We start from the raw sequence: 25,320 nt of genomic DNA, 5'->3' as shown, positions 1-25,320 counted from the left end.
GACGGCCATGTCTTGGTGGGTTTGCAATTGTGACACTTTTGGATGATGGATTGAACACTGCTCCGAGACATGTTAGGAGCTTGGGCTATATTTTTATGACCTAACCCGGTTTACTCTTTTACACAACTTTATCCTTGACCTGTCTGGTGGGCTCCTTGGATTTTATGTTGCTATTTGATCCCTTATGTCCTCACACAAACCTCTTAGGCCTTCACAGAACATCTGTAGTTATACTGAGCAGAAATCACACCCAGGGGGACACAATGAACTAATTATGTGACTTCTCCAGATGATTGGTCCCTCAGGATTTTATTTAGGGGCATCAGAATACAGAGGGCTGAATACAAATGGAAACCTTGTATCATTTGCCTAACACGTCACAGATACTGGCGTCTTAGTGTCACAGAAAATACATTTAAGTTTTTGGGTGTAACTTGGAAAAACAATGTGAAAAAGGTCACAGGGTGTAAATACTTTCTCAATAAAAGGGTCAATAAAACACAATGATTTATTGATTTCTTTTGGAATCAGTTCGGGGGGCATCACTGTACAATATATTGGGGTGGGGGGACGATCCCTTCTTTGGTCGCTGGAGGATTCTGAGTGTTCCCAGTGACAGTCACGATGGCGGTTGGGGCGGAGGATGATGATGATTCATCCGATGTCGTCTTTGGTGCCGTCCGAAATAAGAAGAAACTGAGAGCAGCTGAGAAGCAGCAGAAGAAACATGAGAATAGATACATGTATCTAAGCCTATCATACTGTCTGCTGAGCTGTGTATCTAATCCTATCCTGTGTGATACTGTCTGCTGAGCTGTGTATCTAATCCTATCCTGTGTGATACTGACTGCTGAGCTATGTATCTAATCTTCTCCTGTGTGATACTGACTGCTGAGCCATGCATCTAATCCTATCCTGTGTGATACTGTCTGCTGAGCTGTGTATCTAATCCTATGCTGTGTGATACTGACTGCTGAGCCGTGTATCTAATCTTCTCCTGTGTGATACTGTCTCCTGAACCATGCATCTAATCCTATCCTGTGTGATACTGTCTGCTGAGCTGTGTATCTAATCCTATCCTGTGTGATACTGACTGCTGAGCTATGTATCTAATCTTATCCTGTGTGATACTGTCTGCTGAGCCGTGTATCTAATCCTATCCTGTGTGATACTGACTGCTGGGCTGTGTATCTAATCCTATCCTGTATGATACCATCTGCTGAGCTATGTTTCTAATCCTTTCCTGTGTGATACTGTCTGCTGAGCTGTGTATCTAATCCTATCCTGTGTGATACCATCTGCTGAGCTATGTATCTAATCCTGTCCTGTGTGCTACTGTCTGCTGAGCCATGTATCTAATTCTATCCTGTGTGATACCATCTGCTGAGCTGTGTATCTAATCCTATCCCGTGTGATACTGACTGCTGAGCCGTGTATCTAATCCTATCCTGTGTGATACTGACTGCTGAGCCGTGTATCTAATCCTATCCTTTTAATCCTACAAATAACTTACGGAGTATTAACACACCCAAATGTAAAAGTTGCTGTGCATCTAAGCCTATACCGTACCTGACATGGCCGCGGTCAGCACAGACAGCCATCCCACAGCGAAGGACCAGGAGAAAGTGTAGAATGACCCGAATAATGAGTTGAACACAACGACTGAATGAACCATCGCGGCGAAGCCCAAGAGCGCTGCGGAGACAAATGAGAGCTTGGAGGTCAGCACCGGGGGAGCGCGGAGGTCAGCGCCAGGGGAACGCGGAGGTCAGCGCTAGGGAATATCGGAGTTCAGCGCCGGGGAAGCGCAGAGGTCAACGCCGGGGCAGCTCGGAGGTCAGCGATGTGGGAGTGCAGAGGTCAGCGCTGGGGAAGCTCGGAGGACAGCAACGTGGGAGTGCGTAGGTCAGCGCCAGGGGAGCGTGGAGGTCAGTGCTGGGGAAGCTCGGAGGTCAGCACCGGGGGAGCGCAGAGGTCAGCACCGCGGGAGCTCAAAGGTCAGCGATGAGGAAGTGCAGAGGTTAGCGCCAGGGGAGCGCAGAGGTCAGTGCTGGGGGAGCTCGAAGGTCAGCACCGGGGGAGCGCAGAGGTCAGCGAAAGGGGAGCGCGGAAGTCAGCGCTGGGGAAGCTCGGACGTCAGCATCGGGGGAGCGCAAAGGTCAGCGCCAGGGGAGCTTGGAGGTCAGCGATAGGGGGGGCAGAGGTCAGTGCCAGGGGAGCGCGGAGGTCAGCGCTGGGGAAGCTTGGAGGTCAGCGCCGTGGAAGTGCAGAGATCAGCGCCAGGGGAGCGCGGAGGTCAGCGCTGGAGAAGCTCAGAGGTCAGCACCGGGGGAGCGCAGAGGTCAGCGCCGGGGGAGCTCGGAGGTCAGCGCCGGGGGAGCGCGGAGGTCAGTGCTGGGGGAGCTCGAAGGTCAGCACCAGGGGAACGCAGAGGTCAGCGCTGTGGGAGTGCAGAGGTCAGTGCTGGGGGAGCTCGAAGGTCAGCACCAGGGGAACGCAGAGGTCAGCGCTGGGGAAGCTCAGAGGTCAGCATCGGGGGAGCGCAGAGGTTAGCACCGAGGGAGCTCGGAGGTCAGCGCCGGAGAAGCTCGGAGGTCAGCACCGGGGGAGCGCAGAGGTTAGCACCGATGGCGCTCGGAGGTCAGCGCCGGAGGAGCGCGGAGGTCAGTGATGGGGGAGCTCGGAGTTCAGCACCGGGGGAGTGCAGAGGTCAGCACCGGGGGAGCTCAAAGGTCAGCGATGAGGAAGTGCAGAGGTCAGCGCCAGGGGAGCGCAGAGGTCAGTGCTGGGGGAGCTCGAAGGTCAGCACCGGGGGAGCGCAGAGGTCAGCGCCAGGGGAGCGCGGAGGTCAGCGCTGGGGAAGCTCGGATGTCAGCACCGGGGGAGCGCAAAGGTCAGCGCCAGGGGAGCTCGGAGGTCAGCGATAGGGGGGGCAGAGGTCAGTGCCAGGGGAGCGCAGAGGTCAGCGCTGGGGAAGCTTGGAGGTCAGCGCCGTGGAAGTGCAGAGGTCAGTGCCAGGGGAGCGCGGAGGTCAGCGCTGGGGAAGCTCGGAGGTCAGCACTGGGGGAGCGCAGAGGTCAGCGCCGGGGGAGCTTGGAAGTCAGCGCCGGGGGAGCGCGGAGGTCAGCGCCGGGGGAGCGCGGAGGTCAGCGCCAGGGGAGAGCGGAGGTCAGCGCTGGGGAAGTTCGGAGGTCAGCGCCGGGGGAGCGCGGAGGTCAGTGCTGGGGGAGCTCGAAGGTCAGCACCAGGGGAACGCAGAGGTCAGCGCTGGGGAAGCTCAGAGGTCAGCGCTGTGGGAGTGAAGAGGTCAGCGCCAGGGGAGCGTGGAGGTCAGCGCTGGGGAAGCTCGGACGTCAGCACCAGGGAAGCGCTAAGGTCAGCGCCGGGGGAGCTCGGGGGTCAGCGATAGGGGGGCAGAGGTCAGTGCCAGGGGAGCGCGGAGGTCAGCGCTGGGGAAGCTCGGAGGTCAGCGCCGTGGGAGTGCGGAGGTCAGCACCAGGGGAGCGCGGAGGTCAGCGCTGGGGAAGCTCGGAGGTCAGCACCGGGGGAGCGCAGAGGTCAGCGCTGGGGGAGCTCGTAGGTCAGCGCCAGGGAGCGTGGAGGTCAGCGCCAGGGGAGAGCGGAGGTCAGCGCTGGGGAAGCTCGGAGGTCAGCGCCGGGGGAGCTCGGAGGTCAGCGCCGGGGGAGCGCAGAGGTCAGCGCCGGGGGAGCTCGGAGGTCAGCGATGGGGAAGCTGAGAGGTCAGCGCCGGGGGAGCGCAGAGGTCAGCGCCGGGGGAGCTCGGAGGTCAGCAAAGGGGGAGCTCAGAGGTCAGCGCCGGGGGAGCGCAGAGGTCAGCACCCTCTGATAACCACAGACACCACTCCGATTTTCCAATTTAAAAAAACCTGTGTTTCCTGTTGCCTCCACTAGAGGGCGATGTTTAGACATTCGTACATGGATAGACAGGAATAGACTAATAGAGCTCCCCCTAGTGGCGACAGCAGGCAACTGAGATTTTTACAAGTCGTTTTTGCTTGTAAATGGTGGTTATAAATGGTATAGTCTCTAACTGGGTCGCTATGACCAGTGGGGTACCGCAGGGGTCGGTATTGGGACCTGTTCTCTTCAACATATTCATTAATGATCTGGTAGAAGGTTTACACAGTAAAATATCGATATTTGCAGATGATACAAAACTATGTAAAGCAGTTAATACAAGAGAAGATAGTATTCTGCTACAGATGGATCTGGATAAGTTGGAAACTTGGGCTGAAAGGTGGCAGATGAGGATTAACAATGATAAATGTAAGGTTATACACATGGGAAGAAGGAATCAATGTCACCATTACACACTGAATGGGAAACCACTGGGTAAATCTGACAGGGAGAAGGACTTGGGGATCCTAGTTAATGATAAACTTACCTGGAGCAGCCAGTGCCAGGCAGCAGCTGCCAAGGCAAACAGGATCATGGGGTGCATTAAAAGAGGTCTGGATACACATGATGAGAGCATTATACTGCCTCTGTACAAATCCCTAGTTAGACCGCACATGGAGTACTGTGTCCAGTTTTGGGCACCGGTGCTCAGGAAGGATATAATGGAACTAGAGAGAGTACAAAGGAGGGCAACAAAATTAATAAAGGGGATGGGAGAACTACAATACCCAGATAGATTAGCGAAATTAGGATTATTTAGTCTAGAAAAAAGACGACTGAGGGGCGATCTAATAACCATGTATAAGTATATAAGGGGACAATACAAATATCTCGCTGAGGATCTGTTTATACCAAGGAAGGTGACGGGCACAAGGGGGCATTCTTTGCGTCTGGAGGAGAGAAGGTTTTTCCACCAACATAGAAGAGGATTCTTTACTGTTAGGGCAGTGAGAATCTGGAATTGCTTGCCTGAGGAGGTGGTGATGGCGAACTCAGTCGAGGGGTTCAAGAGAGGCCAGGATGTCTTCCTGGAGCAGAACAATATGGTATCATACAATTAGGTTCTGTAGAAGGACGTAGATCTGGGGATTTATTATGATGGAATATAGGCTGAACTGGATGGACAAATGGCTTTTTTCGGCCTTACTAACTATGTTACTATGTTACTATGTTACTATGCTTGTGCACTTACTTATGAGCAAAGAACATCCACCTAGCAGAGCAAAGCAAGCAAAGGTCCTGATCAGTTCCATAATGCCACAAGTCATCGAGAGAACAGCGGAAAAGATGAAAGCGGTGATCAGGAGGTTCAGGACATCATCTGTGAAGACAGAAATGAGGGGTCACTGACCCTGCACCCGAAAATTCTAATAATCCCCAGCAACCAAAGCCCCTAAGTGGCCCTATAGTCATTGTTGATAGCGCCACCTAGTGGCTGCAAAGAGAGGAAATAAGTCACTTTATAACCAAGATGAAGATGATGAGGGTTGTGTTCTCCTTACCTGCTCCGATGAGTGTCCCGGAGGAACACGTCTCATTGTCGTCACAAATTATCGTCAATCCGAAGTGTAAGGACTGAGATGGGACTCGCCCCCAGTAACTGGACACCATGGCGGTGATCGCCAGCACGCTGGTGCCAATGAGCAGCAGGATCACCACGTAGGTCAGGAGCTTAGACTGCCAGGACATGTCGCCCGATCACCTGAAAAAGGGAGAAGGAGGAGGTGAGCTGTGATATCACCTATTGTGAATGGTGGATCCTTTATCTACTGTATATAGAGGTGTTATCGGTCATTGTACAGGAGGAGGAGGTGAGCTGTGACATCACCTATTGTGAATGGTGGATCCTGTGTTATCTACTGTATATAGAGGTGTTATCATTCATTGTACAGGAGGAGTAGGTGAGCTGTGACATCACCTATTGTGAATGGTGGATCCTGTGTTATCTACGGTATATAGAGGTGTTATGAGACATTGTACAGGAGGAGGAGGTGAGCTGTGATATCACCTATTGTGAATGGTGGATCCTGTGTTATCTACTGTATATAGGTGTGATCAGTCATTGTAAATGGGGGTCCATAGAAACATAGCAGTGATAATGTAGGGGGTCCGCTTACCTCGCACCTCGCTGGTCCTGTGGGTTTCCAGTATCAGCGGCTTTCTCTGCCCCAGAACATCACAGGATGGAATAATGGTGGAAGGAAATATTGCAACATTGTAGCAGTTTCCCTGTAACTTCTGTAGATTTACACAATGTTCTGTCTCATATTATCACACATTATACCGAGCAAATCACTGTCTGGCACTGACACTGGGGGCTCTGCCAGCTCTGTTATGGGGGCTCTACCAGCTGTTATGGGGTCCTTTGGCCATCTCTGTTATGGGGGCCATTTGGCCATCTGTTATGGGGGCCCTTTGGCCATCTCTGTTATGGGGGCCCTTTAGCCAGCTCTGTTATGGGGGTCCTTTGGCCATCCCTGTTATGGGGGCCCTTTGGCCATCTCTGTTATGGGAGCCCTTTAGCCATCTCTGTTATGGGGGTCCTTTGGCCATCCCTGTTATGGGGTCCTTTGGCCATCTGTTATGGGGGCCCTTTAGCCATCTCTGTTATGGGGGCCCTTTAGCCAGCTCTGTTATGGGGGTCCTTTGGCCATCTCTGTTATGGGGGCCCTTTAGCCAGCTCTGTTATGGGGGTCCTTTGGCCATCCCTGTTATGGGGGCCCTTTGGCCATCTCTGTTATGGGGGCCCTTTAGCCAGCTCTGTTATGGGGGTCCTTTGGCCATCCCTGTTATGGGAGCCCTTTAGCCATCTCTGTTATGGGGGCCCTTTAGCCAGCTCTGTTATGGGGGTCCTTTGGCCATCCCTGTTATGGGGGCCCTTTGGCCATCTCTGTTATGGGGGCCCTTTAGCCAGCTCTGTTATGGGGGTCCTTTGGCCATCCCTGTTATGGGGTCCTTTGGCCATCTGTTATGGGGGCCCTTTAGCCATCTCTGTTATGGGGGCCCTTTAGCCATCTCTGTTATGGGGGCCCTTTAGCCAGCTCTGTTATGGGGGTCCTTTGGCCATCCCTGTTATGGGGGCCCTTTGGCCATCTCTGTTATGGGGGCCCTTTAGCCAGCTCTGTTATGGGGGTCCTTTGGCCATCCCTGTTATGGGGTCCTTTGGCCATCTGTTATGGGGGCCCTTTAGCCATCCCTGTTATGGGAGCCCTTTAGCCATCTCTGTTATGGGGGCCCTTTAGCCAGCTCTGTTATGGGGGTCCTTTGGCCATCCCTGTTATGGGGGCCCTTTGGCCATCTCTGTTATGGGGGCCCTTTAGCCAGCTCTGTTATGGGGGTCCTTTGGCCATCCCTGTTATGGGGTCCTTTGGCCATCTGTTATGGGGGCCCTTTAGCCATCTCTGTTATGGGGGCCCTTTAGCCAGCTCTGTTATGGGGGTCCTTTGGCCATCCCTGTTATGGGGTCCTTTGGCCATCTGTTATGGGGGCCCTTTAGCCATCTCTGTTATGGGGGCCCTTTAGCCAGCTCTGTTATGGGGGTCCTTTGGCCATCCCTGTTATGGGGGCCCTTTGGCCATCTCTGTTATGGGGGCCCTTTAGCCAGCTCTGTTATGGGGGTCCTTTGGCCATCCCTGTTATGGGGGCCCTTTGGCCATCTCTGTTATGGGGGCCCTTTAGCCAGCTCTGTTATGGAGGTCCTTTGGCCATCCCTGTTATGGGGGTCCTTTAGCCAGCTCTGTTATGGGGGTCCTTTGGCCATCCCTGTTATGGGGGTCCTTTAGCCAGCTCTGTTATGGGGGCCCTTTGGCCATCTCTGTTATGGGGGCCCTTTAGCCATCTCTGTTATGGGGGTCCTTTGGCCATCTCTGTTATGGGAGCCCTTTAGCCATCTCTGTTATGGGGGCCCTATAGCCATCTCTGTTATGGGGGCCCTATAGCCATCTCTGTTATGGGGGCCCTTTAGCCATCTCTGTTATGGGGGTCCTTTAGCCAGCTCTGTTATGGGGGCCCTTTGGCCAGCTCTGTTATGGGGGCCCTTTGGCCATCTCTGTTATGGGGGCCCTTTAGCCATCTGTTATGGTGGTCCTTTGGCCATCTCTGTTATGGGGGCTCTTTAGCCAGCTCTGTTATGGGGGTCCGTTAGCCATCTCTGTTATGGGGGTCCTTTGGCCATCTCTGTTATGGGGGGTCCTTTGGCCATCTCTGTTATGGGGGCCTTTTGGCAATCTCTGTTATGGGGCCCTTTGGCCATCTCTGTTATGGGGCCCCTTTAGCAAGCTCTGTTATGGGGGTTCTTTGGCCATCTCTGTTATGGGGGTCCTTTGGCCATCTCTGTTATGGGGGGTCCTTTTGCCATCTCTGTTATGGGGGCCATTTAGCTATCTCTGTTATGGGGGCCCTTTAGCCTGTGGCCATCTCTGTTATGGGGGCCCTTTGGCCATCTCTGTTATTGGGGCCCTTTGGCCATCTGTTATGAGAGCCCTTTAGCCAGCTCTGTCATGGGGGTCCTTTGGCCATCTCTGTTATGTGGGGCCCTATAGCCATCTCTGTTATGGGAGCCCTTTAGCCATCTCTGTTATGGGGGCCCTATAGCCATCTCTGTTATGGGGGCCCTATAGCCATCTCTGTTATGGGGGCCCTTTAGCCATCTCTGTTATGGGGGTCCTTTAGCCAGCTCTGTTATGGGGGTCCTTTAGCCAGCTCTGTTATGGGGGTCCTTTGGCCATCCCTGTTATGGGGGTCCTTTAGCCAGCTCTGTTATGGGGGCCCTTTGGCCATCTCTGTTATGGGGGCCCTTTAGCCATCTCTGTTATGGGGGTCCTTTGGCCATCTCTGTTATGGGAGCCCTTTAGCCATCTCTGTTATGGGGGCCCTATAGCCATCTCTGTTATGGGGGCCCTATAGCCATCTCTGTTATGGGGGCCCTTTAGCCATCTCTGTTATGGGGGTCCTTTAGCCAGCTCTGTTATGGGGGCCCTTTGGCCAGCTCTGTTATGGGGGCCCTTTGGCCATCTCTGTTATGGGGGCCCTTTAGCCATCTGTTATGGTGGTCCTTTGGCCATCTCTGTTATGGGGGCTCTTTAGCCAGCTCTGTTATGGGGGTCCGTTAGCCATCTCTGTTATGGGGGTCCTTTGGCCATCTCTGTTATGGGGGGTCCTTTGGCCATCTCTGTTATGGGGGCCTTTTGGCAATCTCTGTTATGGGGCCCTTTGGCCATCTCTGTTATGGGGCCCCTTTAGCCAGCTCTGTTATGGGGGTTCTTTGGCCATCTCTGTTATGGGGGTCCTTTGGCCATCTCTGTTATGGGGGGTCCTTTTGCCATCTCTGTTATGGGGGCCATTTAGCTATCTCTGTTATGGGGGCCCTTTAGCCTGTGGCCATCTCTGTTATGGGGGCCCTTTGGCCATCTCTGTTATTGGGGCCCTTTGGCCATCTGTTATGAGAGCCCTTTAGCCAGCTCTGTCATGGGGGTCCTTTGGCCATCTCTGTTATGTGGGTCCTTTGGCCATCCCTGTTATGGGGTCCTTTGGCCATCTCTGTTATGGGGGCCTTTTGGCCATCTCTGTTATGGGGCCCCTTTAGCCAGCTCTGTTATGGGGGTCCTTTGGCCATCTCTGTTATGGGGGTCCTTTGGCCATCACTGTTATGGGGGGTCCTTTTGCTATCTCTGTTATGGGGGTCCTTTGGCCATCCCTGTTATGGGGCCCTTTGGCCATCTCTGTTATGGGGGCCCTTTAGCCTGTGGCCATCTCTGTTATGGGGGCCCGTTGGCCATCTCTGTTATTGGGGCCCTTTGGCCATCTCTGTTATGGGGGGCCCTTTGGCCATCTCTGTTATGGGGCCCTTTGGCCATCTCTGTTATGGGGCCCCTGTAGCCAGCTCTGTTATGGGGGTCCTTTGGCCATCTCTGTTATGGGGGTCCTTTGGCCATCTCTGTTATGGGGGGTCCTTTTGCCATCTCTGTTATGGGGGCCCTTTAGCCATCTCTGTTATGGGGGCCCTTTAGCCTGTGGCCATCTCGGTTATGGGGGCCCTTTGGCCATCTCTGTTATTGGGGCCCTTTGGCCATCTCTGTTATGAGAGCCCTTTAGCCAGCTCTGTCATGGGGGTCCTTTGGCCATCTCTGTTATGTGGGTCCTTTGGCCATCCCTGTTATGGGGTCCTTTGGCCATCTCTGTTATGGGGGCCTTTTGGCCATCTCTGTTATGGGGCCCCTTTAGCCAGCCCCTTTATGGGGGTCCTTTGGCCATCTCTGTTATGGGGGTCCTTTGGCCATCTCTGTGATGGGGGGTCCTTTTGCTATCTCTGTTATGGGGGTCCTTTGGCCATCCCTGTTATGGGGCCCTTTGGCCATCTCTGTTATGGGGGCCCTTTAGCCTGTGGCCATCTCTGTTATGGGGGCCCGTTGGCCATCTCTGTTATTGGGGCCCTTTGGCCATCTCTGTTATGGGGGGCCCTTTGGCCATCCCTGTTATGGGGTCCTTTGGCCATCTCTGTTATGGGGGTCCTTTGGCCATCCCTGTTATGGGGGTCCTTTGGCCAGCTCTGTTATGGGGTCCTTTGGCCATCTCTGTTATGGGGGCCCTTTGGCCATCTCTGTTATGGGGGCCCTTTGGCCATCTCTGTTATGGGGGCCCTTTGGCCATCTCTGTTATGGGGGCCCTTTAGCCATCTCTGTTATGGGGGTCCTTTAGCCATCTCTGTCATGGGGGTCCTTTGGTCATCTCTGTTATGGGGGTCCTTTAGCCATCTCTGATATGGGGGCCCTTTAGCCAGCTCTGTTATGGGGGCCATTTGGCCATCTCTGTTATGGGGGCCCTTTCTATCATGGGGGTCCTTTGGCCATCCCTGTTATGGGGGTCCTTTGGCCATTTCTGTTATGGGGGCCCTTTGGCCATCTCTGTTATGGGGGCCCTTTGGCCATCTCTGTTATGGGGGCCCTTTGGCCATCTCTGTTATGGGGGCCCTTTGGCCATCTGTTATGGGGGTCCTTTGGCCAGCTCTGTTATGGGGGTCCTTTGGCCATTTCTGTTATGGGGGTCCTTTGGCCATCCCTGTTATGGGGGTTCTTTTGCCATCTCTGTTATGGGGGCCCTTTGGCCATCTGTTATGGGGGTCCTTTGGCCAGCTCTGTTATGGGGGTCCTTTGGCCATCTCTGTTATGGGGGCCCTTTGGCCATCTGTTATGGGGGTCCTTTGGCCAGCTCTGTTATTGGGGTCCTTTGGCCATTTCTGTTATGGGGGTCCTTTGGCCATCCCTGTTATGGGGGTTCTTTTGCCATCTCTGTTATAGGGGTCCTTTGGCCATCCCTGTTATGGGGGCCCTTTAGCCAGCTCTGTTATGGGGGTCCTTTGGCCAGCTCTGTTATGGGGGTCCTTTGGCCATCCCTGTTATGGGGGTCCTTTGGCCATCTCTGTTATGGGGGTCCTTTGGCCATCTCTGTTATGGAGGTCCTTTGGACATCCCTGTTATGGGGGCCCTTTGGCCATCCCTGTTATGGGGGCCCTTTGGCCATCCCTGTTATGGGGGCCCTTTGGCCATCCCTGTTATGGAGACCCTTTGGCCATCTCTGTTATGGGGGTTCTTTGGTCTTCCCTGTTATAGGACAAGGGTTACTCTCATCTTTATATATGGATGCTGTCAGAGCTTGTAAAGACGAGCACTTTTGCAATTTACTGCTTCTTAAAAGTTGCAGCCGTTCCTGAGATATTAACACTTTATAAATTTTGTTTACAGCTCGTTGCCTTGGAGACCGACCACCGCAGCAGCGCTTACAAGCCCTTTTTCTGTTGCGTCTGTTAGCGCTGTTTTGCAACTGGCCACGATCGCTACAGCTTACGGTGGTCGGTCTCCAAAGCGACGAGCTGTAAAAAAAAAAAAGAAAAAAGAAAAGTGTTAATATCTCAAGAATGGCTGCAAATTTTATTAAGCAGTAGATTGCAAGAGTGCTCGTCTCTACAAGCTCTATCCATTTCTATCCATTGCGTGACTTTTTGTTACACCTTTAGAAGCAATGTGTCTCTTCCACTGTAATCTGGCATTCCGTTCATGAACAAGGAGGCCCTGGATGAACAATATTTATAATGCTGCAGTGATGTGATTTTTTTTTTTTACCGGTTATGCTGCTTCTGCGGCCGCACTTTGTGGGGCTTCCTGGAACATAAACAGAAAGACCACCCTCATATCTCACACCTTTAAGGTGACGGCGTTCTCAGCAGAGTCACATTTACCAGCCTCATCGCTCAGGAAGCAGAAGAACGGCCTCCACGCTCCCCGGAAAGAGGTGACTATGAGCTATATACTGAGCACAAGGGGATGTAGCAGAGCTGAGCTTATTAATGGGCGCATCTCCTTACATCCAAGGTTTTACATAGGACTGCGTTACCGTAACAAGCTCAGCTCTGCTACATCACTATAATAAACGGCAGAGAAAAGCTGAATGGGGTATAATTGGGGGGCGCATGGAGGAGCGTGTACCCCAATTCCTAGGACTGGGGCCAAATTGACATGTGCCCATTATTAATGGATGGTCCGGAGTGCGGGAAGAGGGGGGAATCGCAACTCTCATAAGGTGCCAGAATGCGAAATCTAGGAATCGTCCCCACATATTCTATCATTCCTACAAAAAGGAAATTATTATTTTTTTATTATTTCATAATGCAACATTCTGACGCTTTACATATGAGCCGCGCGCCATTTTCAGGATCTCTGCTTGCTGTAATATCCGGACGATATTCTCATGAGTAAAGCAGCTTATCCTTCACTGGGCAAAACGGCGGTCAGAATATTATAGCGTATTATTATCACTGGGTGTATGGACATGACATACTGGGGGCAACGAGGATTTATTATAAGATGTGTATGTATGAGGGCGTAAGACCAGGAGCGATGACAAAATCAGCTCTGCTACATCTGTATCTCGCACCCTCACCTTGATACAATTGTTATTTCTATATACAGATAATAACTGAAACTATAGAGACATACTGAGAATAAAAGACACAAAAAGCGGCACATCCTGTGTGATCTGTGGCTTCTGTGTGACACATAAGTCTCCAACATTCATGTGCGGACAAATGCAAAGAGCTCAGATGCTGCACGTACCGTAAAGAGCTACTGCGACCACTGGGGATATCACTATTAATAGTACTACTATAATATACAGAACTACTACAATACTGCTCCCTATGTGCAAGAATATAACTACTATAATAGTGCCCCTATGTACAAGAATATAACTACTATAATACTGCCCCTATGTACAAGAATGTAACTACTATAATACTGCCCCTATGTACAAGAATATAACTACTATAATACTGCCCCTATGTACAAGAATATAACTACTATAATACTGCCCCTATGTACAAGAATATAACTACTATAATACTGCCCCTATGTGCAAGAATATAACTACTATAATACTGCTCCTATGTACAAGAATATAACTACTATAATACTGTCCTATGTACAAGAATATAACTACTATAATACTGCCCCTATGTACAAGAATATAACTACTATAATAGTGCCCCTATGTACAAGAATATAACTACTATAATAGTGCCCCTATGTACAAGAATATAACTACTATAATACTGCCCCTATGTACAAGAATATAACTACTATAATACTGCTCCTATGTACAAGAATATAACTACTATAATACTGCCCCTATGTACAAGAATATAACTACTATAATAGTTCCCCTATGTACAAGAATATAACTACTATAATACTGCCCCTATGTACAAGAATATAACTACTATAATACGGCTCCTATGTACAAGAATATAACTACTATAATACTGCTCCTATGTACAAGAATATAACTACTATAATACTGTCCCCTATGTACAAGAATATAACTACTATAATACTGCTCCTATGTATAAGAATATAACTACTATAATACTGCTCCCTATATACAAGAATATAACTACTATAATACTGCTCCTATGTACAAGAATATAACTACTATAATACTGCCCCTATGTACAAGAATATAACTACTATAATACTGCCCCTATGTACAAGAATATAACTACTATAATACTGCCCCTATGTGCAAGAATATAACTACTATAATACTGCTCCTATGTACAAGAATATAACTACTATAATACTGTCCTATGTACAAGAATATAACTACTATAATACTGCCCCTATGTACAAGAATATAACTACTATAATAGTGCCCCTATGTACAAGAATATAACTACTATAATAGTGCCCCTATGTACAAGAATATAACTACTATAATACTGCCCCTATGTACAAGAATATAACTACTATAATACTGCTCCTATGTACAAGAATATAACTACTATAATACTGCCCCTATGTACAAGAATATAACTACTATAATAGTTCCCCTATGTACAAGAATATAACTACTATAATACTGCCCCTATGTACAAGAATATAACTACTATAATACTGCTCCTATGTACAAGAATATAACTACTATAATACGGCTCCTATGTACAAGAATATAACTACTATAATACTGCTCCTATGTACAAGAATATAACTACTATAATACTGTCCCCTATGTACAAGAATATAACTACTATAATACTGCTCCTATGTATAAGAATATAACTACTATAATACTGCTCCCTATATACAAGAATATAACTACTATAATACTGCTCCTATGTACAAGAATATAACTACTATAATACTGCCCCTATGTGCAAGAATATAACTACTATAATACTGCCCCTATGTACAAGAATATAACTACTATAATACTGCCCCTATGTACAAGAATATAACAACTATAATACTGCTCCTATGTACAAGAATATAACTACTATAATACTGCCCCCTATGTACAAGAATATAACTACTATAATACTGCCCCTATGTACAAGAATATAACTACTATAATACTGCTCCTATATACAAGAATATAACTACTATAATACTGCCCCTATGTACAAGAATATAACAACTATAATACTGCTCCTATGTACAAGAATATAACTACTATAATACTGCCCCTATGTGCAAGAATATAACTACTATAATACTGTTCCTATGTACAAGAATATAACTACTATAATACTGCTCCTATGTACAAGAATATAACTACTATAATACTGCCCCTATGTACAAGAATATAACTACTATAATACTGCCCCTATGTGCAAGAATATAACTACTATAATACTGCCCCTATGTACAAGAATATAACTACTATAATACTGCCCCTATGTACAAGAATATAACTACTATAATACTGTTCCTATGTACAAGAATATAACTACTATAATAATGCTCCTATGTACAAGAATATAACTACTATAATACTGCCCCTATGTGCAAGAATATAACTACTATAATACTGTTCCTATGTACAAGAATATAACTACTATAATACTGCTCCTATGTACAAGAATATAACTACTATAATACTGCTCTTATGTACAAGAATATAGCTACTATAATACTGCCCCCTATGTGCAAGAATATAACTACTATAATACTGCTCCTATGTACAAGAATATAACTACTATAATACTGCTCCTATGTACAAGAATATAACTACTATAATACAGCCCCTATGTACAAGAATATAGCTACTATAATACTGCCCCCTATGTGCAAGAATATAACTACTATAATACTGCTCCTATGTACAAGAATATAACTACTATAATACTACCCCCTATGTACAAGAATATAGCTACTATAATACTGCCCCCTATGTACAAGAATATAACTACTATAATACTGCCCCTATGTACAAGAATATAACTACTATAATACAGCCCCTATGTACAAGAATATAACTACTATAATACTGCTCCTATGTACAAGAATATAACTACTATAATACTGCCCCCATGTACAAGAATATAACTACTATAATACTGCTCCTATGTACAAGAATATAACTACTATAATACTGCCCCCATGTACAAGAATATAACTACTATAATACTGCTCCTATGTACAAGAATATAACTACTATAATACTGCCCCCATGTACAAGAATATAACTACTATAATACTGCTCCTATGTACAAGAATATAACTACTATAATACTGCTCCTATGTACAAGAATATAACTACTATAATACAGCCCCTATGTACAAGAATATAACTACTATAATACTGCTCCTATGTACAAGAATATAACTACTATAATACTGCCCCTATGTACAAGAATATAACTACTATAATACTGTTCCTATGTACAAGAATATAACTACTATAATACTGCTCCTATGTACAAGAATATAACTACTATAATACTGCCCCTATGTGCAAGAATATAACTACTATAATACTGTTCCTATGTACAAGAATATAACTACTATAATACTGCTCCTATGTACAAGAATATAACTACTATAATACTGCCACTATGTGCAAGAATATAACTACTATAATACTGCTCCTATGTACAAGAATATAACTACTATAATACTGCCCCTATGTACAAGAATATAACTACTATAATACTGCCACTATGTGCAAGAATATAACTACTATAATACTGCTCCTATGTACAAGAATATAACTACTATAATACTGCCCCTATGTACAAGAATATAACTACTATAATACTGTTCCTATGTACAAGAATATAACTACTATAATACTGCTCCTATGTACAAGAATATAACTACTATAATACTGCCCCTATGTGCAAGAATATAACTACTATAATACTGTTCCTATGTACAAGAATATAACTACTATAATACTGCTCCTATGTACAAGAATATAACTACTATAATACTGCCACTATGTGCAAGAATATAACTACTATAATACTGCTCCTATGTACAAGAATATAACTACTATAATACTACCCCCTATGTACAAGAATATAGCTACTATAATACTGCCCGCTATGTACAAGAAAATAACTACTATAATACTGCCCCTATGTACAAGAATATAACTACTATAATACTGCCCCTATGTACAAGAATATAACTACTATAATACTGCTCCTATGTACAAGAATATAACTACTATAATACTGCTCCTATGTACAAGAATATAACTACTATAATACTGCTCCTATGTACAAGAATATAACTACTATAATACTGTCCCCTATGTACAAGAATATAACTACTATAATACAGCCCCTATGTACAAGAATATAACTACTATAATACTGCTCCTATGTACAAGAATATAACTACTATAATACTGCGCCCTATGTACAGGAATATAACTACTATAATACTGCTCCTATGTACAAGAATATAACTACTATAATACTGCCCCTATGTACAAGAATATAACTACTATAATACTGCCCCTATGTACAAGAATATAACTACTATAATACTGCTCCTATGTACAAGAATATAACTACTATAATACTGCTCCTATGTACAAGAATATAACTACTATAATACTGCCCCTATGTACAAGAATATAACTACTATAATACTGCCCCCATGTACAAGAATATAACTGCTATAATACTGCTCCTATGTACAAGAATATAACTACTATAATACTGCTCCTATGTACAAGAATATAACTACTATAATACTGCTCCTATGTACAAGAATATAACTACTATAATACTGCTCCATTTTGTACGTACCGTTATACCATCTCATGTTGGATGTAATATTACCGCTATCTCTCTGTCTCTCTCCAAGGTTTTGCAGGTTCTGCGTTTGACTCACAGTGAATCATGTTGATGAATATTTTTGGCCTCTGCTGCTCCAGTCTCGGCTTCATTCTCCTCCTCACCGGGATCCTCACTGACTTCTGGTTGGTTGGCTTTGGGTCTGACTTGTTCCATATGGGATTGTGGCAAACTTGTACTAAAAACATATGTACCAAAGTCAACGGGAGCGGTGAGTAATTCATTCTGCACCTGGGAATAATGAGAATACCCTTTTAAGTGACTTTTTTATGTATAAGTTTTCCTGTGTGAGCACATGTGGAGTATCGCTATTTCTAGCCATTATATGACTTGTACTTACCTCTTTTTTAACATTTCCCCCTCTGCAGGTTCTGGCCCCTTTTCTTAGTTTTTTTCTAACCTAGTGGGTGTAGACTAGCTGTTATAAGGGATTCCTGATCTCCAATTTCTATATAACATGTTCAAAAGCAGCATGGAGGATATTAGAGATCAGTGCTGAGCATTGTAGCTGTAAATCCACCTGTGGGTGAGATAAAACATTACTAGAAAGTAACTGTATCGATTATTTCATACATAAGTACTGAACACTGTAGGTGTGAATCCACTATTGTGGTGAGATGAAACACTTACTAGAAAACAGCAGGATGGATAACTAAACAGCAGTAGTGGACAGTGTATATGTGAATCCAGCACTGTGGTGTGATAAATCACTTAGTAGAAATTTGCAGCATGGATGACACTTTATATAACAGCATTGTGCAGTTTAATCATGCATCCAACACTGTGGTGCAATAAACAGTTATTATAAAGAAGCAGTATAGCGGACTTTATACAGCAGTACTGGACAGTGTAGCTGTGAATCTAGTACTGTGATGAACTATAACACATTAGAAAGAGGCAAAATGGTGGAGTTTATTCAACAGCACTGGACAGTGTAGCTGTGAATACAGCACTTTAAAGAGATAAAACACTTACTAGAAAGCGGCAGCATGGATGACTTTATAAAGCAATACTGGACAATGTAGCTGTGAATCTGTCATTGTGGTAAAAAAAAAAACACTAGAAAGATGAAGCAGGGATGACTTTTTACAGCGGTATTGGACAGTGTAGCTATGAATCCATAATTGTAGTCAGATAAAATACTCATTTGACAGCAGAGACGAAATATTGATGATGTTATACAGCAGTACTGAGTAGTGTACCTGTGAATCCAGCACTGGCATTAGATAAACCACTTACTAGAAAACAGCAGTGCCATCTCTGCTTATTGCATTCTTTTCTTTTCCTCTATACTGGCAGCTGCAGTCTGAAGTCTCGGTGAGCTGTAAGTCTATTTATCTTAACCAATGCAGATTTTCACAGAATGTGTGAATGATGAGTTGAGGAGGCAGGTGAGAATGTGGCTCATAAGTGGAGAAAGAAGCAGATTTCTCGTATAAAATGTACTACAAGGTTTCTTTTATTCGCTTGTACTATCGATTTATCTATAAATTAATTTTTTTTACTCTTTTTAGGTCCAAAATTCTCTGTAATGGTTTAAGCACCGGTTTTCTGCTACAGAGCTACATCATCTCTGCTTTCCTCCCATCACCTTTTTTAGCTAAACTATAAAATAATGTCTGCTTTAAGTCACTACTAGGGGGAGCTCACTGCAAAGCGATTAATATGCAGTGAGCTCCCCCTAGTGGTGGGTTCTGCTCACTGATTATATTGTGATCTGATATATAGTGATCATTACACGATGGCTGTGTGTTCTTCCTCCAGGATACATAAATGCCACCAGAGGGTTTGTTATCTTCTCCACCGCGCTTCTCATCTTTGGGATGATATTTTCCTGCCTCACATTTCTCAAGTTCCGTGTAGGAAGAATCACCGCCTGCCTCGGAACTGCTGTCCTGCAAAGCTTATCAGGTGAGCACAAGAGTCCTAACATCTTCATCAGGCTCGATATGTTTTCCAACATGAGATGGCGCTGCATTATTGTATCACAGCACCACCTGGAAGCAGAAGACCCAAACTTATGGAGAAGGGAAAAAAGACCTTACACTACTAGGGATGGGGAGGTAATTTTATAAAACTTGTATATTAAAGAGCCTTTTCAAGATTTCTCCATTGGTTGTGGCTTTTTCTGGTATGGCAGCACAGTCCCAAGTGAAAAAAAAAAATGAGCTGCAATACCAGACACAGCCACAACTTAACAGGTGGCGCTGTTCCAGGTAAAAAAAAAAAGAATAGGGTTTTGCATTCAGCCAATTGAATAATGAATGCAACTCTCAGGGTCCTTGTGGTTTATTCTGTGCCCTTATATTTTGCAGCCATGTTTCTTCTTGTCGGGATGTCCGTTTACACGGCTGAGACGTCTTATTCAGTCCTCAACAGTTCTTGTAATTACCAGTGGTCCTTCTACCTGTGCTGGACAGCCAATGTGCTCCTCATAATTTCAGGTTGGTCTGCTGTCCCTTCCCCATCAAAAAAACACAAATAAATCCATGTAAGAACATGTGACAAGTATTTAGGTGGTGGGGTGAAATATCAAGATGGGACAGATGTGGTCTCAGGGACCCCAATTCTTCCTGGGGGGGGTGAGACGCTTATCGCATATCCTGTAATTTTGAGAATCCTTTCCAGACTTATACTAAAGTCATATCCAGAGATGCAGACTTTATACAGCAGTACTGAGAAGTGTAGCTGTGAATCCAGCAGTGCTGAGTAGTGTAGCTGTAAATCCAGCAATACTGAGTAGTGTAGCTGTAAATCCAGCAATAGTGAGTAGTGGAGCTCTGAATCCAGTAGTCCTGAGTAGTGTAGCTCTGAATCCAGCAGTACTGAGTAGTGTAAATGTGAATCCAGCAGTACTGAGTAGTGTAGCTGAAAATATGTGGGCAGCACGGTGGCGCAGTGGATAGCACAGCAGCCTTGCAGCGCTGGAGTCCTGGGTTCAAACCCCACCAAGGACAACATCTGCAAAGAGTTTGTATGTTCTCTCCGTGTTTGCGTGGGTTTCCTCCGGGTACTCCGGTTTCCTCCCACATTCCAAAGACATACTGATAGGGAATTTAGATTGTGAGCCCCAACGGGGACTGTGATGATAATGTGTGCAACCTGTAAAGCGCTGCGGAATATGTTAGCGCTATATAAAAATAAAGATTATTATTTATTATTATTAATCCAGCAGTACTGAGCAGTGTAGCTGTGAATCCAGCAGTACTGAGCAGTGTAGCTATGAATCCAGCAGTGCTCATTAGCACTCTACGTGTCACACATGGTGTATTGTTGTTACTCCCTGAAGGCTCTTTGTGCATTTTGTGAATGCTAAATGCATTGAAGCGGCTGTAAGATATTATGGGATGTCAAAGCAAACTATCAGGTATAGTGGTAGCTAGCAGAATTGTGATTGCAGCTCTGAATGTGAGTGAGAACCAAAGCCAAATCAAATCTACTGACGTATTGGCTGGGAACATGGGGTCACAGAGTACCAGGTAGCCAATACATGGACAGTCACGTGTCCAATACTAGCCCACATTACATCTTGTGCTGTTGTTTTTTCAGGGATTTGCCACCTCCTGGCTCATCAATCATCACCAATACCCGGATATGAGTCGGTGTAAACACTGGTATCGTCCACAGCTTATGTCCTCCTCTTCATCAGATTCATCTTTCTCCTGCTCCAGACTGCTCTGTACACCTGATGTCCAGTCCTTCACCCATGAGCCCATGGATAAGTAATAACTGCAAAAGTTTGAACACCCCTGTCCATTCAATCATTTCCTTGTTCTTAGTGGCAAGTGCACATTGCAAAGTCAGACTGAAGGCAGCGAAACCACGAAGGAAGGAACACATAGATATGGAAGCAGGGGAGTAAAGAAAAATGTGAGAAACAAACCGGAATTTGTATTACACCTTAGATATCTCATGTATTTCCCCTGTCACTATGATGGTGGCTTTACACCCCCCTAGCATTCTCTCCAGCAACGTCATTAAGTCATCAGCTGGAATGGCTTCCAATAATCAGGTATGCCTCATGTAATCGGAAACAACAGTCCATTATTACTTTTAAACATCAAGGTCAGTCAATCCAGAAAATTGCTCGAATCTTGAAGGTAACCTGAAGTGCAGTAATGAAAACCATCAATATATGTGATGAAACTGGCTGTCATGAGGAAAGGAAACCTAAAAATGACCTCTGCTGCAGAGGATAGGTTCATCAGAGTTGCCAGCCTCAGAAAGCACAAATTGACAGCACTTCAGATAAATGATGTAAAGACATCAAGTAACAGAAACATCTCAACATCAACTGTCCAGAGGAGACCAGTCGGGCTATGTCAGGGCGATGTGACCCAGAATGAGAGGGATGGAGGATGCATCAGATTCTATGGCCTCCACAATCACTTGACCTGTAAACTATGGTGATGGTTTGGGATGAGTTGGGCACAGAGCTCAGCATCTCTGAGAACTCCTTAAAGACTGTTAGAAGTCATACCAGGCGACAACCTAAATAAGTTGTTTGAGAGAAGCCAAGGGGATGTAAAGTGGTCATCAGGGTAAAATGGGAGGAATCTGAGGGGTAACACTGAGTAGTGTAACTGTGTATCCAGCAGTACTGAGTAAAGTAGCTGTGAATCTAGCAGTACTAAGTAGTGTAGTTGTGAATCCAGCAGTACTGAGTAGTCTTGATGTGAATCCAGCTGTACTGGGTAGTGTAGCTCTGAATCCAGCAGTACTGCATAGTGTAGCTGTGAATCCAGCAGTACTAAGTAGTCTTGGTGTGAATCCAGCAGTACTCAGTAGTGTAGCTCTGAATCCAGCAGTACTGAGTAGTGTAGCTGTGAATCCAGCAGTATTGAGTAGTCTTGGTGTGAATCCAGCAGTACTGAGTAGTGTAGCTCTGAATCCAGCAGCACTGAGTAGTATAGATGGGAATCCAGCAGTACTGAGTAGTGTAGCTGTGAATCTAGCAGTACTGAGTAGTCTTGGTGTGAATCCATGAATACTAAGTAGTGTAGCTCTGAATCGAGCAGTACTGAGTAGTATAGATGGGAATCCAGCAGTATTGAGTAATGTAGCTGTGAATCTAGCAGTACTGAGTAGCTTAGGTGTGAATCCAGCAATACTGAATAGTGTAGCTGTGAATCTAGAAGTACTGAGTAGTGTAGCTGTGAATCCAGCGTACTGAGTAGTCTAGCTGTGAATCTAGCGGTACTGAGCAGTGTAGATGGGAATCCAGCAGTGCTGAGTAATGCTGCTGGGAATCTAGCAGCATGGAGTAGTGTAGCTGTGAATACAGCAGTACTCAGTATTGTAGCTGTAAATCCAGCAGTATTCAGTATAGTAGCTGTGAATCCAAATGTACTGAGTAGTGCTGCTGTAAATCCAGCAGAATAATCTGGTTTGTTTCACATGTTTCTTTTCTCCTTGTTTTCCTGTGTTTTGCTGCCTTCTGCCTGAACCCGCAATGAGCACATTCCAAAAAAGGAGAATCCCTGCATGAAAATGAACAGGGGGTGTCCAAATTTTTGTGCGGTGCTGTATACAATCCACCAGATCGCTGTATACAATAAGAAGACAAATGGCTGCCAGGAACCAGAGGACGGACTGAAATCCAACTTGTCGTGATTTCATCAACCAGTTCCCAAATTCTTAGTTTATCTGTGGAGGGACATTGCTTATTTTAGGATTTTAGAAATTTGGGGATTTTTATTTCTGCTTTTTCTTAGTACCTGTGAATGCAGGTAAAGTGCGGCAGTCCCGAGAGGACTTGTATTAATTATTCCAAAATGTGCAAGTTAAAGCAAAAATCTATTAAAACTTTTTGAATAACTTTTTTTTTAAATGTTGTTTTAGTTTTCTTTTTCCGCTAGAACAGGCAGGCAGCACGGACGGGGGGGGTCAATGTCACCCCAATTTCTTCTATAAAACTGTGTACGTACGGCTAAAAAGTTCCACTGTTCTAAAAAAATTAAAATCTTTGTTATTCGTCTTTTATTCTTCAATTTCGCCCTTTAATTCCTTAAAATTTAGTTTTTATTGCATTGTCAACATAAAAGTTTAAAACTTTTAGAAAGTTGTGAAAACTTTATTTAATGTTTTGAACTTTTTGAAAACTTTTTGTAAAAACAAACTTTGTCTTTGTTCTCTGCTACTGAAATTTGTGAGAAGGAATCGCCTTTTATGCAATAACGAGAGTGGAAAATAAATTAAATTGGTCCCTGGAGAAACGAGGAAAACTGATAAAAGGGCAAATTGACAGCAAGGGGCCCAAGGTGAAATAATTAGCATTGACTCATAGGGAGATTCCCTGCAGTGCAGGGGGATGATGACATCATAATAGGAATGATGACATCATAATAGGAATGATGACATCACTAAGAACTCTTCTTATTGAACAGCCAGAAGTTCTATGCTTCACATATCCGGACCTGACCACTGACCGAACACAGGACTGACCACAGCGCCGCGATCATGCACGGGTGAGGTTACATTTTCATATTATTTCGCCTGTAGGTGGCAGCAATTTATTAATACTTCCAGTCCTGAAAATTTATTATTTTCAGGTTTCCATATTATTATGAGCCTGAGGTTTTAGGGGGATGGTTGTGTTGTTGTTGTTTTTTTTTTTTTGCGTATTAATAATTTTGCTTAAATTTCAGATTTCCTAAAAAGGATGTACATCAAGATGCCGAATCCGAGACCACAGCGCGCGTCGCTCCTCCGAGCACAGCGCGCGTCGCTCCTCCGAGCACAGCGGGCAGCACCAATGCACCGAGGGAACTAAATGACGATCCGAAAAAAATGTATCACTACTCAATGGCCGCCACCAATGTTCGAAGATTACTAGAAAGCGTCCCACAAAGAGTCTTCCCACCCCCGGCGGACACCGCATCACCTCTGATCGCGCCCCGCCCAAACTCAATGGATGCTGCCCCAAGATCCCCGGAAAGTGTTCCACATCCAATGGTGGCCACAGACAATGTCCTAATGCCACTCCTGAAATCTCCACGACCAGAGGAGACTGTCAGTAAGGAGGCCAAGCCGGGAAAAACGGACGCTAAGGACATGCCGCAAAGGTCTATGCCTCAACCACAGTCACCACCAGAGGCGACCACAAGCTCAGGGTCGACCACGCACGACCAGAAGTCTTCTATGATGGCCCTTTCAAAGGCCAGACCTGCGAAAATACCAAGGATGTCAACCTACCCTGAAGAAGTGCCAAGGCGTTACCCTATACGGGTGAGGCGGGCACCCAGGCGTTTCGCCTACTGAAAAGACCACCATGAAAAAAACTGCGACCAATAAAAAATAAGACTGAGTCGTTACCTGTTATTATCTACGGAGTCATTATATATTATTACCAGGGCTGGGGTCATGCACACGGGTTTGGTTAAAGAGATCTCAGGCAACCAATTTTAAAAGGGTTAAAAAAAAAAGAAAACAAAGAAAATATCTACAACATGGAATGATGACAATGCCCACCAGGGGGCGCAAAAGTAAAAAAGAATAATAATGACGCCATACACTTATGGACTTGATAAAGGACTAAAAGTCTATGGAGGAATAAAAGTTGTTTTTTTTTTACTTTTGCGCCCCCTAGTGGGCAGAGTCATTGTTCCAAGTTAATATTTTAAAGGGGGTTGTCCTATAATCACAACTTTTTGCACCCTGAATCCAAAACATAAAATCCAGGTAATCTAATGGTCCATAAGAAGGACTTCCCTTCTCTGCAGTTTTCTCATTTACAAATCATCTGTATCCTGACGCTAGAGGTATAT

General features: G+C 45.6%; 2 protein-coding genes across 4 annotated transcripts; one reads left to right on the top strand and one right to left on the bottom strand.

Moving 5' to 3' along the window:
* Nucleotides 1-288: 288 nt before the first annotated feature.
* On the bottom strand, nucleotides 289-17,955 carry LOC138651041 (uncharacterized). Of its 3 annotated transcripts, XM_069740980.1 has the most exons (7): nucleotides 17,895-17,955; nucleotides 17,507-17,785; nucleotides 6,036-6,081; nucleotides 5,421-5,620; nucleotides 5,111-5,239; nucleotides 1,570-1,695; nucleotides 289-706 (listed from the first exon to the last, which is right to left on the bottom strand). In XM_069740980.1, exons 4-7 carry the CDS (start codon nucleotides 5,605-5,607, stop codon nucleotides 543-545), a joined length of 606 nt encoding a protein of 201 aa, XP_069597081.1. In that variant the 5' UTR covers nucleotides 5,608-5,620; nucleotides 6,036-6,081; nucleotides 17,507-17,785; nucleotides 17,895-17,955; the 3' UTR covers nucleotides 289-542. The 3 variants fall into 3 exon arrangements, with proteins under 3 accessions (XP_069597081.1, XP_069597082.1, XP_069597080.1); XM_069740981.1 differs by lacking the exon at nucleotides 6,036-6,081; XM_069740979.1 differs by lacking the exons at nucleotides 17,507-17,785; nucleotides 17,895-17,955 and having other exon boundaries at nucleotides 6,036-6,368.
* On the top strand, nucleotides 11,886-23,419 carry LOC138651043 (lens fiber membrane intrinsic protein-like). The gene is made up of 5 exons (XM_069740982.1): nucleotides 11,886-12,204; nucleotides 17,565-17,765; nucleotides 19,319-19,465; nucleotides 19,870-19,998; nucleotides 21,104-23,419. The coding sequence occupies exons 2-5, from the start codon at nucleotides 17,600-17,602 to the stop codon at nucleotides 21,160-21,162; spliced, it is 501 nt and encodes a 166-aa protein (XP_069597083.1). The 5' UTR covers nucleotides 11,886-12,204; nucleotides 17,565-17,599; the 3' UTR covers nucleotides 21,163-23,419.
* Nucleotides 23,420-25,320: the final 1,901 nt, after the last annotated feature.

The sequence above is a fragment of the Ranitomeya imitator genome, chromosome 10 (genome assembly GCF_032444005.1).
Source record: "Ranitomeya imitator isolate aRanImi1 chromosome 10, aRanImi1.pri, whole genome shotgun sequence".
NCBI lineage: Eukaryota > Metazoa > Chordata > Amphibia > Anura > Dendrobatidae > Ranitomeya > Ranitomeya imitator.
This window is presented reverse-complemented; position numbering and strand designations above follow the sequence as displayed.

Coding starts and splice junctions, on each gene's coding strand:
- LOC138651041 (XM_069740980.1), bottom strand. CDS start 5,607: ATGTCCTGGCAGTCTAAGCTCCTGACCTACGTGGTGATCCTGCTGCTC. Junction 5,240..5,420: donor CGGGACACTCATCGGAGCAG/GTAAGGAGAACA, acceptor CTGTCTTCACAG/ATGATGTCCTGAACCTCCTG. Junction 1,696..5,110: donor TGGATGTTCTTTGCTCATAA/GTAAGTGCACAA, acceptor TTGTCTCCGCAG/CGCTCTTGGGCTTCGCCGCG.
- LOC138651043 (XM_069740982.1), top strand. CDS start 17,600: ATGTTGATGAATATTTTTGGCCTCTGCTGCTCCAGTCTCGGCTTCATT. Junction 19,466..19,869: donor TGTCCTGCAAAGCTTATCAG/GTGAGCACAAGA, acceptor TATATTTTGCAG/CCATGTTTCTTCTTGTCGGG. Junction 19,999..21,103: donor TGTGCTCCTCATAATTTCAG/GTTGGTCTGCTG, acceptor TTGTTTTTTCAG/GGATTTGCCACCTCCTGGCT.